The sequence below is a fragment of the Scheffersomyces amazonensis genome, assembly GCF_036850825.1.
Source record: "Scheffersomyces amazonensis strain UFMG-HMD-26.3 chromosome Unknown RJT21scaffold_1, whole genome shotgun sequence".
NCBI classification, from domain to species: Eukaryota; Fungi; Ascomycota; class Pichiomycetes; order Serinales; family Debaryomycetaceae; genus Scheffersomyces; species Scheffersomyces amazonensis.
In genome coordinates, this window is record NW_027042741.1 from 189,156 (window position 1) to 205,516 (window position 16,361).

Sequence of the window (16,361 nt, forward strand, 5' to 3'; positions counted from 1 at the left end):
CGTAAATTATTCTCAGATCGAGCCAAAGTGAAAAATATTCTAGAATTAAACGGACGCACAAAATCAAATATTAAATTCTTTTAAACTATTTCCACTGGTTTAATTAATATTCCTAATTAGGAAATTGTAATGATAAGGGAAAGTCGGAGAACTTGTTTTGACCAAAGTTAATGAAATAAAAAGAAATTAATATATATAGATGTAGTTCCTTAAAGTCTATTAAAGTGCAAATCACACACATAAATGGTGTGGATATCTTCCCCAACTTTAAATTTAATTATGTATGATCGGAACAAAAGTTTATTAAGCAAATTAGCTCATGATTTGATCTGTAACCCCAGACTTATTTGACCCTGGCTAAAAAGCACACCATTAAATCTCCATGTACATGTATTCCAATTTTATTAAAATTTTGATTAAGCAAGTGGTCGATCTCATGCTACAGAAGCCACTAAAATCATAGCTGATAATATTTTCTAGGAGTTATTCCAGTGTGTGAAGAAAATGACGAAAATTTCATACTCAATAATATATTATGAAACTGCGCATCGCAACCATTAGATACAAGTCATCATCATATTGTGTTACTTGAAGCTCTTCGGTATGTATGTAAATCATTTGTGATGGCTATTCGCTTATTCCTTCATATTTGAATTAGTCCATCTTCCTTACATAAGTGACTTAGTTACCGTTACTATGGAATTGTTACTGTGAAAAATTAAACCTTAAATCTACTTAACATTGCATTGCAACAACCGAGCACAATCCGATAACTTTAGTACATCGTGTCCTAACTACAATAATAAGGAATCAGAATATATTTATCTAAATGCAAGTGAAAAACTATAAAATGAATCCAAAAAATTTTATATGCTATAATATTAGAGCCCAATTACTTAGTATTTTCATATTTTATGAGTAATGTAGAATAATAAGTATGCATTTGTCTTTTGAACCTCTTCTGGAGAAACTAATGAGATAATACTATCATCGAATTTAAACCATTCCCCTTGTCTGTTCTTGATCAAAACAATATAATGACCTGTATTGACCGAACCTATATGGCAAACAAGACCAAATAATTCGTAGAACATATTTTCTTCACCAGTTGAACTGCTAGACTCAGACTCAGACTCAGCTTCTACACAGTATTTTGTCATGTTCAAATATAAGGGAATTTGAACAGGATCTTCAATTTTAGATGAGGTATCGTTAGAAGAATTATGTTTAAATCTTTTTAATTGAATAGATAATATGGGAGGCAATTTCTTTAACTTTAAAGATTTAATAGCCTTTGTTCTGTCACCACATGCTCTACATGTGTATTTCACATCCAATTTCTCTTCTGATGTGAATAAATCTAAGCAATCATATAAATCGATTTCTTGTTGAGAATGAATTGAATTTTTAAGGTGATTTATTTCCAATGATAAATCAACCATGGGGTCAACCGTAGTTGTAATGGCTTTACATGATAAGCATTTAATTGAACTTTGTAATTTTCCTGAGAATGTAGTATGAGTTATGCATTTACAATTTTCATGAGAGCTGTGAAGATCATGTGGAGTTTCATTCTTGATAAATGTGCCCTTTGAATTTTGTAAAATCCTTTCATAATCAGAATGGAACTCATTAAGTATAAATTGCCAAAATTCATGAGCATCTTGTTCTTGAAATCCGGCTAATGATTTGTTTTTATACCATGCTGTCGCCAAAAGATTGGTCATCCCAAAACCTTCTTTCGAAGTTGAAGTATAAAATAATTGGAATATGTTATCCATACTACAAGTAATACATGCATTATTTTCATCAATTATAGTATCTTCATCAATATTGGTATAATTTCTTTTATCACAATTGAAGAAATGAAAATCGTTATTGAAAAATTGATATTTTATAATAGGATTATGAATAAAAGTTTGTAATATAGAACTCATAAAACATGTAGCACCTAAATTCACAAAACCTTTCAAACCTCCAATCGCCATTGAATTAGGTAATGAATATTTATTTTCATCATCTTCATCATCTTCACTTGATTTGTTGAAATCAGGGTCATTATCTTCTTCTTCATACAATACATGTTCTCGAATATTATCTAATTCTGAATGATTAATATAGGTTCCACAATGAAAGCAAAATAATAGTCCAGACAGGGAATCTATAGCAAACATATGAGAACTTAATTTATAATGAGAATATGCATGTTGATCAAGAAGACAACACCCAACATGGGGACATTGTAGACATATGAAAGTATTTTGTAAGTCACTACTAGAACAATCAGTACATTTTAATGCTTGGTTTTTCTTTGAAATTAATTGAGATATAGGTACTAAAGTTCCATCTTTCTTATTAGTATATATATTATTATCCTTGATTGGCTTAGATAAACAGACTGCTTGTTTATATGTAATTAATAAAGTATCCTTTGCCTTCGTTTCTAATACAGATGTTAAATGCGTACAAGGAGGAATGATGGAATAATTGTTGGTCGTTAAATATTGATGATTATTATGATGAAAGGATCCATCATGAGAACCCCCATTTATCGTATGACCATTAGTACCATTTTTCATATCTACTATGGGAGGTGTAGGTAGAGTCCCCGGAATAGTCTTCCTAGAAGATGACATGGTGGAATGATAGTGGTGATGCAAAAATTTATGATTAGATTGGGAAATGAAATGAACCTGATAAATGAGTAATGAGTAATGAGTAATGAATTATGAATGATGAATTAAATGAATGACGGTAAGTACCGTAGTTAGCCTATATATATTTGTGGATAATTTGGTGAACTTATTTGTGACAAATCAAATATGTTAGACTCACTGGAGCGCAAAACAACGATCTGCAAATGTCTCTTCTCTCGGTGAGTCTCACTATTGCGGGTGCCCTAACTGAATTATTATGAAGAGGCTGTTAATAATTTAGGGGTATTACTGAGACTTAATATTCTGAATTGCTAGGGGCTTTGATTCAGTTTTCTATTTTTTCGATAAGTCAGTAATGAGTTCCTGGGAAGGACTTTGCCTGACTCAACTTAAATTCTAGTCGTTGACAGTTGATCTTCAAAGAATTTTTTCTCACTGATCTGCCTACTGATGTCGGTAAACTTTTTGTAATAGCGAGGTAGTTCACTAAAATTTCAGCGATGGAGCCTGACTTACCGAGTTTAGTGAGTGATGGTAGGCAGCTAATTTAGGCGCGTGTGATAGAAAATTTGAAAATTACCGACGAAACAAACTTTTCTTTTCGCAGCTACAATCTTCAATACTGCAGATATTTCATTATATATAATGAAGTCTATAAAAGTACTATTTAATCATAAAAGTCATCATCATCATCAAGATCCTCATCATATGCATTGGCTCCCCTTCCTCGTATAGATTTTTTTAAGAATCTTGTTTTCCTTTCTTCAGCTTCATACTCATCTTCTTGATTGATAGTTAATCTCTTATCACCATTTGATACTGATTCAACTTCAATTAATACACCTTCAATATCCTTTACTGTAGTTGCATTACCACCTAATTGCGTCAAAGTAATATACTGCTTGATAACATTGGTTTTATGATAAACTATTAATGTAGGACAATTAGATTCAGGATAATTCTCAATACATCTGTTAGCAGGAATCTCACAAAATTTAATCTCCAGATATTTAGGAGCTAATTGTTGAAATATACTTGAAAGTAATCTACTTTGTAAATTGGACAGTAAAGATAAATGAACTACTACAAATGAATCATTTGAAGCTTTAGTAATCTCATCTTCATACTCTTGCTTATTTATGGGGAAAACAGTACCAAACTTTTGCTTGGAACTCAATTCTTTAATTTCATTCATTCTTTTCTGCTTATAGAAGTCAAGGAAATCTTCATCCTCAAGTCCTTCTAAATCATCTAGTTCTTCTAAATCCTTATTTTCTAATCTGTTTTCATGTTGCTTCTTGATCGCTTCTTCTAATGCTTCTTCTAATTGTGCCGTTGGTGAAGGAGGTTTTTCCGGTATAATTCCATGAGCCCGTAAAATATCATTCCACTCTGTATCCTCATCTGGATTGACTTGTAATTCTACTTTCGGATCCATATTTCTGGTGTTATTACTACTACTTTGAAGTTGTTATATACTAATAGTTAGTAGAAATTTTTCAAAGTAGATCAACGTTAAGTCATACATCCATACCGCAATACATGCTTTAATCACGTGCTCTACATATCGTGATTTGGCCGTTTTAATTTACCTGTTAATTTACTCTTTAGATTAAGTAGATTAGCTTACAATTATGTTAAATTATTTAATGAATACAATAATTATATTATAATTAAATATAAATATAGAAATAGGAGTCGACTAGGACGGGCCAGTGAAAAAAGACTAAATATAAAACATTATGTACAGATGATTGATTTCATTTATTTTAGCTTGAGTCATTGAAATGAAAAAGTATCTCTATTGATTTCAGGTGTCAGATTGGTCAATTTTGGAGTGAAATGAATATGGTATTATGCAATTACACTTATTTAGTAGCAGAAGCTAAGTAAGTGACTAAATCGTTTCTGTCCTTTGGTTTCTTTAAACCACCGAAAGCCATCTTAGTACCTGGAATATATTTCTTTGGGTTTTCTAAATAATCAGACATAGTTTGTTCAGACCAAACAACACCTTTCTTTTTGTTAGCATCAGTGTAAGAGTAACCAACAGCATTACCTGAAGTTCTACCAAAAACACCATGTAAATTTGGACCAACCTTGTGTGGACCACCTTCTTCAACAGTGTGACATTGTAAACATCTGGTCTTGAATAAAGTGGCACCTTTCTTTTCAGAACCTTTTTCAAATGGAGCTGGCATTGTTATTAATTATATTTGTTATTGAATATATATATATACCAAAAAGAGGAAAAACTACAATGTTGTCGAAATCTAAAAGGTAATCTCCAGCTTATATATGGTTGAAATTTTCCTGGCTCATTCCGAACTTTCTTTTTTTTATTTTTTTTTTTGGTGGTTCTTTGTTTTAATTTTTAGTAACAACTTTGTTCTCATTGGCCGTGTGTGTTTTGTACGCAGGAGTAGTTGACCGGTTGTGGAATTTTTCAGTGCCGTAAAAGATATGATAACTAGCCCACGATTGCGGTTTTTGTTTAAATTTTTAGTGTTTATTGATTTAGAGTAATTTGATTATATATCTGGTACACTACAATATAATTCCATAACCATCATCACATTAACTAAAGTAGAATACTTCGTTTCTATCACTATGTCAATCAATAATTTGAGGTTGACACTTCTCCGTAATTTTCCGCGCACTTTTCACAGCTGCTCATCTCTGCTGTCTATTGCTTATAGAGTCATTTGTAGCTAAAATGAATGATGTTTGTGATGCACAAAAATCAGTTCAGGTGAGTCTTCGAGTTTTGTGTTCTTGATAATAAAAGAATCTTCGATAAGTCCGAAATATTAAACTATATTTAAAGTATATATATTTTCCTACTAAGCTTTTCAAACCCCGGCCCTGGAGTTAGCAAATTTCTACTTTTTACTTCTTACTTTTCTAATTCTTACTTCTTACTTCTTACTTCTTACTTATTACTTCTTAATTCTTTTCATATCCTGTTCACTAGTATCATTTTCTCGGCGTTTACGTTGGGGACTCCGTGAAGGTGTACGACTAGGTGATCTTGAGAACGATAATCGTGAGTTTCGACTAGCTGATCTGGACCGAGAGTAGGATACACTTCTGGAATAACTAGAATATCGAGAAGATCCTGATCCTGATCCACGTCTAGATCTGGGTCTACCTCGGTCATCTTTATCATTTTCATCCTCACTTTCTGATGGTGGAGGTGGAAGGTCATTAAGTACTTGACGCATCTCTTCTGTTAATACTCCTAGTCCAATAGCAGTGAAGTAATTGATTGAAAATCGAATATCATCTGCATCCCTCCAATCAACATCAACAACAGGAAATACTCCATTGATATAAGGTTTAATATATTCATCGTTAATTAATCTTTCTTTAACTTCTTGTGTCCCCAATTCTTCAATCATTTCTTGAAATATGAACTTTAATAAGATTCGACTAGAGGCATTAGTATATTCTTCAGTTAATTTAATATCATTCCAACACTTATCAATTGCCAATTTATCTGATGCAAATAAATGCCCGAAGAATTTACCCAAATTCCTCAATGAATTGGTCTCAAATTTTTCAATATCTTCATAATATGATTTGAATAATGTTACAAATATTCCATGATATGGTTGATATGATTTACCATTTCCGAATACGCATAACTTCTCTCCAATAACTCCATAGAATTTGGAATATGTCTTTTCTTGAGCACAACATTTGATGATCATATCAACAATAATCTTTCGATTATCTTCCTTATCATCACTTCGAAATTTCAATTTAAGTAATTTATGAACAGCTTCATCGGGTGATAATGATGACATAACTGTCAAGTATACTTTCTTTTGAAATTCAAGTAATTGAGATTCTGTCAAATCCTGAATTATTTCTTTTGGTTTTTCCTCTACTAGTTGTTGTTCATGTGATTCTTTTTCTTCGTCTTCTTCTTCCTCATCATCATCATCATCATCATCATCACCAAGTATCTCCTTCTTAATTTCAAGATAGTTCTCTTCATTCTCTTTATAGTCTTGATCAAATTGGAATACATTAAGCTCACTCTTACTATGAATAATTCCATCCAACAATATAATATGTACTTCTTTATCATCATCCTCAACTAAATCTAATCCATTTTCAATAATGGGATAATCTTTAAATTTTGTCTTCCGTATCTGTAACAACATTTTAAGTTGTTGTATACTTCTTTTACTTAGTTGATGATTTTGTTCATGTAGTATTTTTGATAATCCTGAAAATATCAGATTAAGTGCTGTTCCTGAATGTATGGTAAGATATTGTCCATTAATACATAATATTCGGATAAGTATATCTATAGTATCTCCATTAATAATTTCCATTAACTTCTGAATAATTTGTAATATCAATATCTCATTAACCACTTTTTGATTGACTAAATGACTTATAAATAAAGAAGAATATCGAACAAATGCATAATTCTTTTGAGATAAATTCTTTCTAAATTGTAATATTAATCGATTAACTAATAATTCACCAATTTCAGGAATCTTGGAATTCAATATCGATGTCAAACTCGCTAAAACAGATGTTTTACTTATATTCTTTAATTGATGCTTCATGATGGCTCGTACTAGTATACCTAAATATCGGATCAAATTTATTTGGAAGATTTCAATTGTGACTTCCTGAATGGTCTTCTTCGTAAGCTTTTGAGCAATTAGTTGTTCAATGGTCTTTCTAGTCTTAACCCATTGTACCTTCTGTTGTGCCTCATCATTTTGTTTATACTGTAAGCTTTCAATCTCAGAATTCACATCTTGATCTCCCTCAACTTTCCTCTTTATCAAATCAAGATACTGCTCACTAGTGGAGGTCTTCCCATTCAGAGTCATTACTCAATCTCCTAAATATTTTACTTTGTAGTTAATGTTTTAATGGTAAAATATCGTATTTTTTCATTACCCTAAATAGGCTACTGCATCTCATTAAGTCGCATAAAATATTAGTGAAGAGTGAAAAATTATTTAGAACCCATACTTAACTATATAGATAATAGATAATAGATAATAGATAATAGTAACCCATAAGTATGCTTCGATTTAGTTCGAGTAACTTAGTCCACCTCACTCAGATACGGGCACTAGCCAGCTCCTCCGCTCGACTTTCAAGATCCAAATATTATAATTCAGGAAATATCAAAAAGAAGTATAAATCTTATTCCCGGAAGCCATCAGAACCCAGTGAAATAATACTTCCAAATATTAGGAGTAAGCTTGATTATTTTATTCAAACAGGTGATACCGCTCCGTTTCCGTTTGCACGTAATAAGTTAAAGAAAACGAGATCTGGTGAGCCTAGAAAACAAAAAGTAAATGTTATTTATGAACTTAATTTAAAACAGAGATTGCGGGATCTTCGAAATAAATTTGATTCAGGCATGTTTATAAATCCGGATGGTAGCTTCCTTGATGTATTTAAAATCGGTTATCATGATTTAAAACCAAATAATCCTAAATCTAGAGTTATATTTGATAATATTATGAGGATAAAGAAAGTTAGTAAAATGTATATTGATAGAGATTTAATATTATTATTACTTGGAACGACTGAACATCAACTTAAAGATTCTTATTATATTTCTAAAAACATTTTACTGTTATTAGAATGGGATAACGATACTGAAAGAGCTTTATTATTGGCTAGAAAGGCCGAAAAAGCTGCTGCTATTGTAGGAATGAATATAATCTTAAAATGGCACTTTGATAGAGGACAAATTAAAGAAGCAATTAGGAGTTTCTATAATAGAAGTAAATGGGGAATAGTTCCAAATTCTCAAACTTATATTATCTTATTTGATGGATTATCTAAGAATCATTCTTGGGGTAATGCAACCGATGGATTATGTGAAGATATGGTAAACCAATTTGATAAATATAGAGAACAGTATTCTAAACCTCTTAAACAAACACATAGAAAAAGTGTAGAATTGTTTAAACAAAATAGTTGTACAATTAATCACTTTAATGCATTGTTAGGATTGTTACTTAAGAATTTCAATGAAGATCAAAAAATTGCATGGGAATTCTTTGATAAAATAATTCCAGATCCAGGTTCAACCTTGATTCCTTTAATTGCTGATTGTCAAACATATACTATTTTCATTGATGGTATTCAGAAGTTTTCAATGCATAAGGCACAAGAAGTAGTTAATTCTAAGAGTTTAAGTTCAAATGAAAAGGAAATTAAATTATTAGAAATCCAAGCTAAATTGATTCAAGTAGCAGAACTTATCTTAAAGAAAGTTTTAGTTGATGCAACTCCTCCAGAACCTCCAACAAGGGAAGAAGCAATTGAGAATCCTGGATTATTAGCTGAATATAAACATAAAAGTGGTAGAATATTAATTGATATTGAACCTGTATTTGTAAATGTATTTTTAGGAAGTTATATTAATGCGATAGGGAATGGTACTTCTTTAAATGGTGGATGTCATTACATATATGTAAGACAAGGTTTAGAATACTTGAGATTTTGGTGTAAAGAAATAGATAGTATTCTTGATTGTGCATCTAAAAAGAATGATAAAGATTTGGAGTATATTACAAAGGCCATTAAACCAATAATCAATAATACAAACAATAGAGTAGATAAAGCTATTCAAGCTTTTGAAAACTCTAATAAGAAATTAGATAATGATGTACCTATTACTTCGATTCTTCCATCATCAGTTTGTCCAGAACTTCCAATTCGAGATAAGGTGAATCCTTTAGTTAAATTCCCACCTCCCCTTGATTCTAAAAACAAAACTAGAGCAACATTCAGTGGAGTTGAAAAGAGACTTGTGGATCTTTCTAGAAGAACTAGTGAAGAAGAGAGAATGATTGCTAAAGACAAGCTGTTTCTTTTATCTAACGGGAAATATGGAAATAAAATGACAGAAGCTCAAAAGCAAAGTCTTTCTATTAAGAGAATTGGAATTAATAAATTTATTCTTCAACGCTTGGTGGATGGATTATTTTATTTGGGAAGATATCGAGAGGCTCATACTTCGATATGGTATATTTTATCTAATTGGGGAGGAATTTATGTTCCTGAAATTAAATCTGGATTAGAATCAGTTTACAGTCCGATTTACTTACCTAAATTTACTATGGATAAGAAAGAAATGGAAGAAGTTAAGTCTATAAAGAGAATCCCTGCTCCATATAATAAAGATGTTGTGGATATTATTTCTATAGAGAACTTTATCTATAAGATAAATGAGAATGTTAAAACAGGAGGAATTGCATCTACTAGTTTAGTAACTGAAATATTTGGAGCATTAGTATCACCTGTTACAAATGTTAATAAATATATTTATCCTAGATTTAAAACTATTGATGCTATGTTCTCATGTTTTATGAAGGATCTCTTCTATTATGGTGATTATAATTATAATAATTCACTTAAAGAGAATAATAATAATGCATCTTCCAGTACAACAGGCAACAAGACTATTCACAAATCAATTACTAAAGATCAATTAACAACCTATTTAAAGGCATTAAATTCATTCATGAATTCATTATTGGTATTTAGAAATAATAATGATAAGAATCGATTATTACAAACATCTGATATTGAATCCTACAATAGAATAATTGAACGGATATATGAAAGTGAATGGCTTAATACAACTAAAGAAGATTTTGAAATTCATAAACTAATATTACAATCCGGTATATTATTCTATAAACCAAAAGCCCTTCGCAAAATTGGAGGTGAAGATTACAAATCATCGGATATCGGTACTTCTATTAATTTTGTATATAGTCATATCAAAAATCATGAGGACTTACATAAAAGTGAATTGGGCTTGCTTCGGGCTCTTGTGCCTTTATTAAAAATTAGGAATTACAGAGATAATGACAAATTAGAAGAGATAGTTAGTAACATCTACCATAAAGTTGCAAAGTCCTGTACATAGACCACAGACCATCCTGTAAATAAATAAAAAATCGTAAGTAGATCCGAAAGTGGACAGACAGTAAGTGTAGTACTTATAGTTGTACAGTTAGTATGAGTTATCCTGTAATTCTCGTAAAGAATGTTGTAAAGTATGATTACAGCCAATTGGTAGAACGAGTCATTGCCAATTCCAATTTGGGATTGACGAGGATCGTTATAGTTATTCAACAATCAATTGATAACTCTAATCAGTTAAATTCCATATTACCAAAGTACTATGGGATAGGGAGAACAGCAGCTCAAGCGGCTGGATATAATATTGAACTACAAATCGATGTAATCTATAATAGGATCATTGATAGAGCATTTACAAATTCATGGAGTGTAATATATAAGTCACCGATTGAAGACATTGAAGGTGAAGTGGATACCTCAGTACCAACCATAAACATCAATGCACCAATAAATCCTGAACAACTACACATACAAATCCATAATGATGATGATAATCATAATCATAATCATAATCATACTAGTCCAGGATTCTCATATCAACAATTCCCAGTCACAGCCGTGGGTGGAACATTCGATCATTTACATGATGGTCATAAGATTCTATTATCTATGGCATTATTTTTAGCTCGTACAAAATTAATTATTGGAATTACGGGTGCTAAATTATTGGTGAATAAAAAGTATGCCGAAGCGCTTGAACCATTTAGTGTTCGACAATCAAATGTTGTAGAATTCCTTGCCTTACTTAATAGTGCGCATACCAACTGGGAGATATATGAAATTAATGATGTGTGTGGACCCACGGGGTTTGTAGGAGATATTGATGCATTAGTACTTAGTTATGAATCTGCTAAGGGGGGTGAATATGTCAATGAGTATCGTACTAATCATGGTTTCCGGGCTTTGCAAGTTATATCAATTGATGTAATTGGTGGGAATGGAGATCAAGATAATAATTGGCAGGGTAAATTGAGTTCTACTGATTTTAGAGAATGGCAATTAAAGCATAAGGCGTAAAGCATAAGCATAAGCATAAATCCCAATATGTAGTATATAAAATGTAGCTATATATAGAAAACAAAACAATACCAAAACAACACCAACACCAAAACAGCACCAACATCAAAACAATTCCAATTCCAATTCCAATTATCGAATAGATATACCCTTATCGAATTGTCCAGTACGACGAGAACTTCTATCTGGATGATCTAACGCTAAAGACATGGATAATTGTACTTTACCAATTTCATTAAATAAGATTAATTCTTCATTATCACTATCAATATATGAACCTTTATCCTGATTATCAGCTAAAGCAAATCTAATCTTTTCAAATGCTTGTAATCCTAATCCTAATTTCTTACGAAGTCTTTCCTTTGTTTCAGAAAATTTCTCTCCTGGATATACAGCAAATATAAATGGAACTCCATGATGATAAGTACTATTTTTATAGAAATGGAATGCAGGAATTAAATTAAGATCTTTACTTAATTGTCTTGACATAATGAATTCTTCCTTTAAAAATTCATTATCAAAATCTTCTACATTAACTGATTCATCAACAAATCTTTTAATCATATCATGACTTGTAAGTATTTCAATTTCTGCTGGGAAAATCCCTGCGTATAAATCAATATCATCTTCTAAATCTTCCAATGGTCTATCAAATTTAACAAAATCATAATATGAATGATTTCTACCTGACCATACAAAGATATGTTTATAATCTTTAGGGGAAACACTTACTTTATGTAATAATTTTATAATTAAATCTCGAATAGATCCATTTCTTGCCACTAATAATTCAAATACTTGATATTGTAAAAGACTCGTTAACCAATGAATCTTAACAGATTTCAAATTTTCATAATCTCGTAATTTAATATTTAAAATTTCATATTCAAATGAAATAATTTGATTAACAGGAACAGTTTTTGGTAAAAATGTAGATAAATGATGAGAAGATTTTAAGGGATATCTCAGACCTTGATTATTAAGAACAAAGATTCTTAAATAAGTTGGATCAACTTTTGAACCTAATTTTGAAGCAATTTCTTCTGCAAGTTCTTGATAAGTATATAAAGTTGAAATCCAAAAATCAAATGATTTACTAATTCTTTTAGCTGCTTCAATTTGCTTTCTTGTTGATACATCATCTAATTCTTCATTTGATGATAAAGTATCACTAGGACTAATAAGTGAATTTCCATTACCATTTTTATTTTCTTCAACTACAAAATCACTATCTTCTTCATCAAGATCAGCTTTAAATGGTTTAACTTGAATATGAATTCTAGTTAACATAAATTTATAATATTCTCGAAGATCCTTAAATTTCTTATCACCTGCTAATTCAGCAACTTCAGGAACTTGTACCGTAATTATATCACCATTACTTAATTCAAGCTTATTAAGAGTTAATGAAGTATCAATCTTATCAATTTTTGAAGGAGAAAATTCTTCAAATAATTGTAAATTAGTTTCTGGATCAAAATTTAAAAGTTCATTAATTGGTTTAATGATCTTTGAAATTACTGAATCCTTAGAAACAACTATATGAGATAATCCTCTAATTTCTTGAGAAATTGGATCGAAATATTTAATGAATAATATCATATGATTTGAATGATCATAAATAGAATGGAATTTAAATTCCGGATTCACCGTAGTTCCTACTTGATTAATCTTTTCAAATACAGTCTCAAATTTAAAATCTCGAGGATTAATTATAGTAGTTGAAGGAATTGCTTGATTAATATTATTAATATCTTTATTAACTTCTTCAATATAAAATAAAAATTCATCGAATTTTCTATTGAAAGATTTGAAATACACAGAATTAATGGTTTTATCTTTATTTTCTTCAATTACTTCTGAATCCACTCGATTAGTATGATTATTTCTATGACAAACAATGATTAATCTAAAGGGTAAATTCTTATCATCTTCAATTATTTGTTGTTCATCATTATCATCATCTTCATTAAAGTATTTCAATTGCTTTCCTACCAATTTATAAAGTGAATAATAAGGATCATCTTTCTTAACTTTAAATGAGATGGGATCACATGATGTTCCCTTTAAAGTTTCATCACAAAACTTAGGAATAGTCAGATCAAGTGCTAAATCAAATCCAATATGATTATTAATCGTTGAAGTTGTAATGAATTTCGTTTCGGTATAATAAAGTTCTTCTTGTTTTAATCTTTCTAATCTTTCACGTTCTTCACTTTCTTCCTTTAATTGTCTTGGAATATGTTCTGGTATAGCTTCTCTCATATTTTCATTAATAGGTAAGATTTCTTCTAATTGAGATTCTCGATAATATACTAACATATAAGCAGAAGTTACTCTTCTTAATAAATTTTCTTGTTGTTCTAATCGAGATAATTTTGATAATTCTTCTGTAGTAATTTCATTAGCTCCGAAATTTTCATGAAATACTTGAGTTTTAGTAGCTCTCCATACTTTATCATCATCAAATCTTAACCAAACATCATCATTACCATTAGGTTTAATCATTGCATAATAATGTCCATTAGATATACTACCTTGATGAACTAAAACTCCATGTAATTTATAATTCCAATTTTGATTCTTAATTTCGGCTGGTAAATCTTCATCAAGATAAGGTTTTAAATCAATTTTATCAGGGAATTCATAAAAATCATCAATTTTAACTAAATCATCTACCATAAAATCATATTCAAATCTCTTTAATTGAAGATGTAATACTGGAGGAAATGATTCAAATACTACACCCTTTTTAGCATCTTGATAACCATAATCATCACCAGCTTGATAACGATTTTCTCCATCTAACATTTCAATTTCAATATAATTTTTAAATGATTCTTGTAAATTTTTAAATCCTCGAACATTTAATTGAATATCCCAAAAATCTTCAACTCTTGAAGATTCATAAGGGACATTAACACATTTAATATATGATTTCATTTTTCCAACAAATATATCATTTAATTTACCTTCAATATCCAGACCTTTCATAGCAGTTTCTAATCTATCCATTAAAATTCGATTTAATTCTTGTACATCATGTTGAGTAAATGCATCAGAACTATCCCAACCAAAAGATTTAGTTAATTCTAAAGTTCCTACTGGAGCATTTGATGTAGATAATAAATAAAAGATTCTTTGTAATGATAATGGGACTGTTGGAGTTTGCTTTGAAGAAGTTGAAGAATTATTCATAGTGGGGATTTGATAAACTAATTTTCTAAATACTTTAGTAGTAAAATAACTTTGTAATAAAGAATTTAAATAACAAGTAGCTCCTTGATTATTTAATCCTACAAATCCGGCATGCTTTTTAGAATCATAATCATTAAAATTATGCCATAATACTCCAGTTGAAGAATCGTCTATAACTTTAACATATCCAGTAATATTTAATTGATTATTTTCTAATATAGCATGTAATTGATTTCCAAGTCGAGGAATTGATGATGATGCTAACAGTTTATTATCAATTAATGAACTAAACCCCCAATCAGTTTCATGTTTACTAAATCTATGATGTGATCCACTTGGTAAATGACTTTCTGGATGATTAGGATTCCAAATATCAAGACCAAATTGGGCACATACATACCAATCATCAGGAATTTGTTCATTATCATCTTTAATTATTGGATGAGGTTCCATATAAAGTGATACAGAACCACTTTGATTATTACCTTTTGGAAATAATAATATATTCCAATTAAATCCTCCACATTCAAATTGAGGTGATCTAACTTTTTCTTCTTTAATTCCACTCCAATCTTTAATATGCCATACATAATGAGTTTCATCCTTAATCGGATAATCAGGTAATGGTTTCATTAATCGAGCAGCTGTAGCTTCAAAATCATTGGCTAATGGGATGCTTGATGAACTAGTCTTATCATTAGAAGGTTGAGGAGATTTCTCAATCACTACTAAATCATCATCTTCTTCCTCTTCATCTTCTTCCTCCTCCTCATCATCATCTTCCTCATCATCATCTTCTTCTTCCTCATCCTCATCATCATCATCGATTTCGGCTATTTCAATATCTTCCGGTGGTGCTTGTCTTCTTCTCTTAATTGAACTATCAATCGATTCCTTTTCATCATCTATATCTACATCTTCCGATTCATGATGATTACCATTAGTTGGCTTAGTATTATTATTATTATTATTATCTATAGATTCATTACTATTCTTAGTGACCACGGGTTGATCGATCTCCATCAACTCATCGTTGTCTATTGATGTCACCACCATATTGTGATTGTTATTGTTATTGATTATAAATTTGTATGTGACTTACTATCAATTGATATGGTATAATAACTCGTACTCGTACTCGTCCTCGTCCTCGTCCTCGTGATCTTTACTAGTGATTGCTATACACGTAGTTTGTAGTTTTTGAAGTAATACAAAGATCTGATTGGTCAATTGGCTCAATGGACCCGGTGACTTTCGCGTATAAGTTTTTAATATTATAATAAGTTGAATTCACTTAATTCCGTGTACCGATCCAACTGTGTAGTCAACAAACATTAACTAAGGTGACTTGCTTAATAAGGTAAAAATTATAGGGAACTAAATTGGATCCATGCCTCCGTCTCTCTGTCTGTCTGTCTCTTTGGTTTGTGTACTGCGGTATGGGTTCGCACATGGACACCTCCCATTTCATACATAGTAATATAAATGTAAAATTAACATATTCATTATTAATCGATTGAATAGGCTGGAACCACAATGGTACGAGTTCAAATCATACTA

The 16,361-nt window shown here is 30.5% G+C and overlaps 7 protein-coding genes across 7 annotated transcripts; 2 read left to right on the forward strand and 5 right to left on the reverse strand. All coding sequences in view use genetic code 12, as the record gives it.

Annotated features, from left to right (window-relative positions):
* Positions 1-905: 905 nt before the first annotated feature.
* Positions 906-2,636, reverse strand: RJT21DRAFT_110887 (ubiquitin-specific protease; the record flags this gene model as incomplete). The annotated part of the gene is made up of 1 exon (XM_064879938.1): positions 906-2,636. The coding sequence occupies one exon, from the start codon at positions 2,634-2,636 to the stop codon at positions 906-908; it is 1,731 nt and encodes a 576-aa protein (XP_064740461.1).
* Positions 2,637-3,241: 605 nt separating this feature from the next.
* RJT21DRAFT_6091 (uncharacterized protein) lies at positions 3,242-4,279 on the reverse strand. The gene has a single exon (XM_064885166.1). The coding sequence runs from the start codon at positions 4,093-4,095 to the stop codon at positions 3,325-3,327; it is 771 nt and encodes a 256-aa protein (XP_064740462.1). The 5' UTR covers positions 4,096-4,279; the 3' UTR covers positions 3,242-3,324.
* CYC1 (cytochrome c) lies at positions 4,267-5,227 on the reverse strand. Its single transcript, XM_064885167.1, has one exon. It carries the CDS (start codon positions 4,856-4,858, stop codon positions 4,526-4,528), a length of 333 nt encoding a protein of 110 aa, XP_064740463.1. The 5' UTR covers positions 4,859-5,227; the 3' UTR covers positions 4,267-4,525.
* Positions 5,228-7,615, reverse strand: CWC22 (U2-type spliceosomal complex subunit). Its single transcript, XM_064885165.1, has one exon. It carries the CDS (start codon positions 7,514-7,516, stop codon positions 5,597-5,599), a length of 1,920 nt encoding a protein of 639 aa, XP_064740464.1. The 5' UTR covers positions 7,517-7,615; the 3' UTR covers positions 5,228-5,596.
* Positions 7,616-7,713: 98 nt separating this feature from the next.
* Positions 7,714-10,590, forward strand: RJT21DRAFT_110891 (uncharacterized protein; the record flags this gene model as incomplete). The annotated part of the gene is made up of 1 exon (XM_064879939.1): positions 7,714-10,590. One exon carries the CDS (start codon positions 7,714-7,716, stop codon positions 10,588-10,590), a length of 2,877 nt encoding a protein of 958 aa, XP_064740465.1.
* Positions 10,591-10,682: 92 nt separating this feature from the next.
* Positions 10,683-11,603, forward strand: RJT21DRAFT_80927 (putative pantetheine-phosphate adenylyltransferase; the record flags this gene model as incomplete). The annotated part of the gene is made up of 1 exon (XM_064885270.1): positions 10,683-11,603. The coding sequence occupies one exon, from the start codon at positions 10,683-10,685 to the stop codon at positions 11,601-11,603; it is 921 nt and encodes a 306-aa protein (XP_064740466.1).
* A 132-nt stretch (positions 11,604-11,735) lies between these two features.
* On the reverse strand, positions 11,736-16,276 carry RJT21DRAFT_129007 (ubiquitin-specific protease; the record flags this gene model as incomplete). The annotated part of the gene is made up of 2 exons (XM_064882936.1): positions 11,736-15,775; positions 16,261-16,276. The coding sequence occupies 2 exons, from the start codon at positions 16,274-16,276 to the stop codon at positions 11,736-11,738; spliced, it is 4,056 nt and encodes a 1,351-aa protein (XP_064740467.1).
* Between the last annotated feature and the right edge of the window lie 85 nt (positions 16,277-16,361).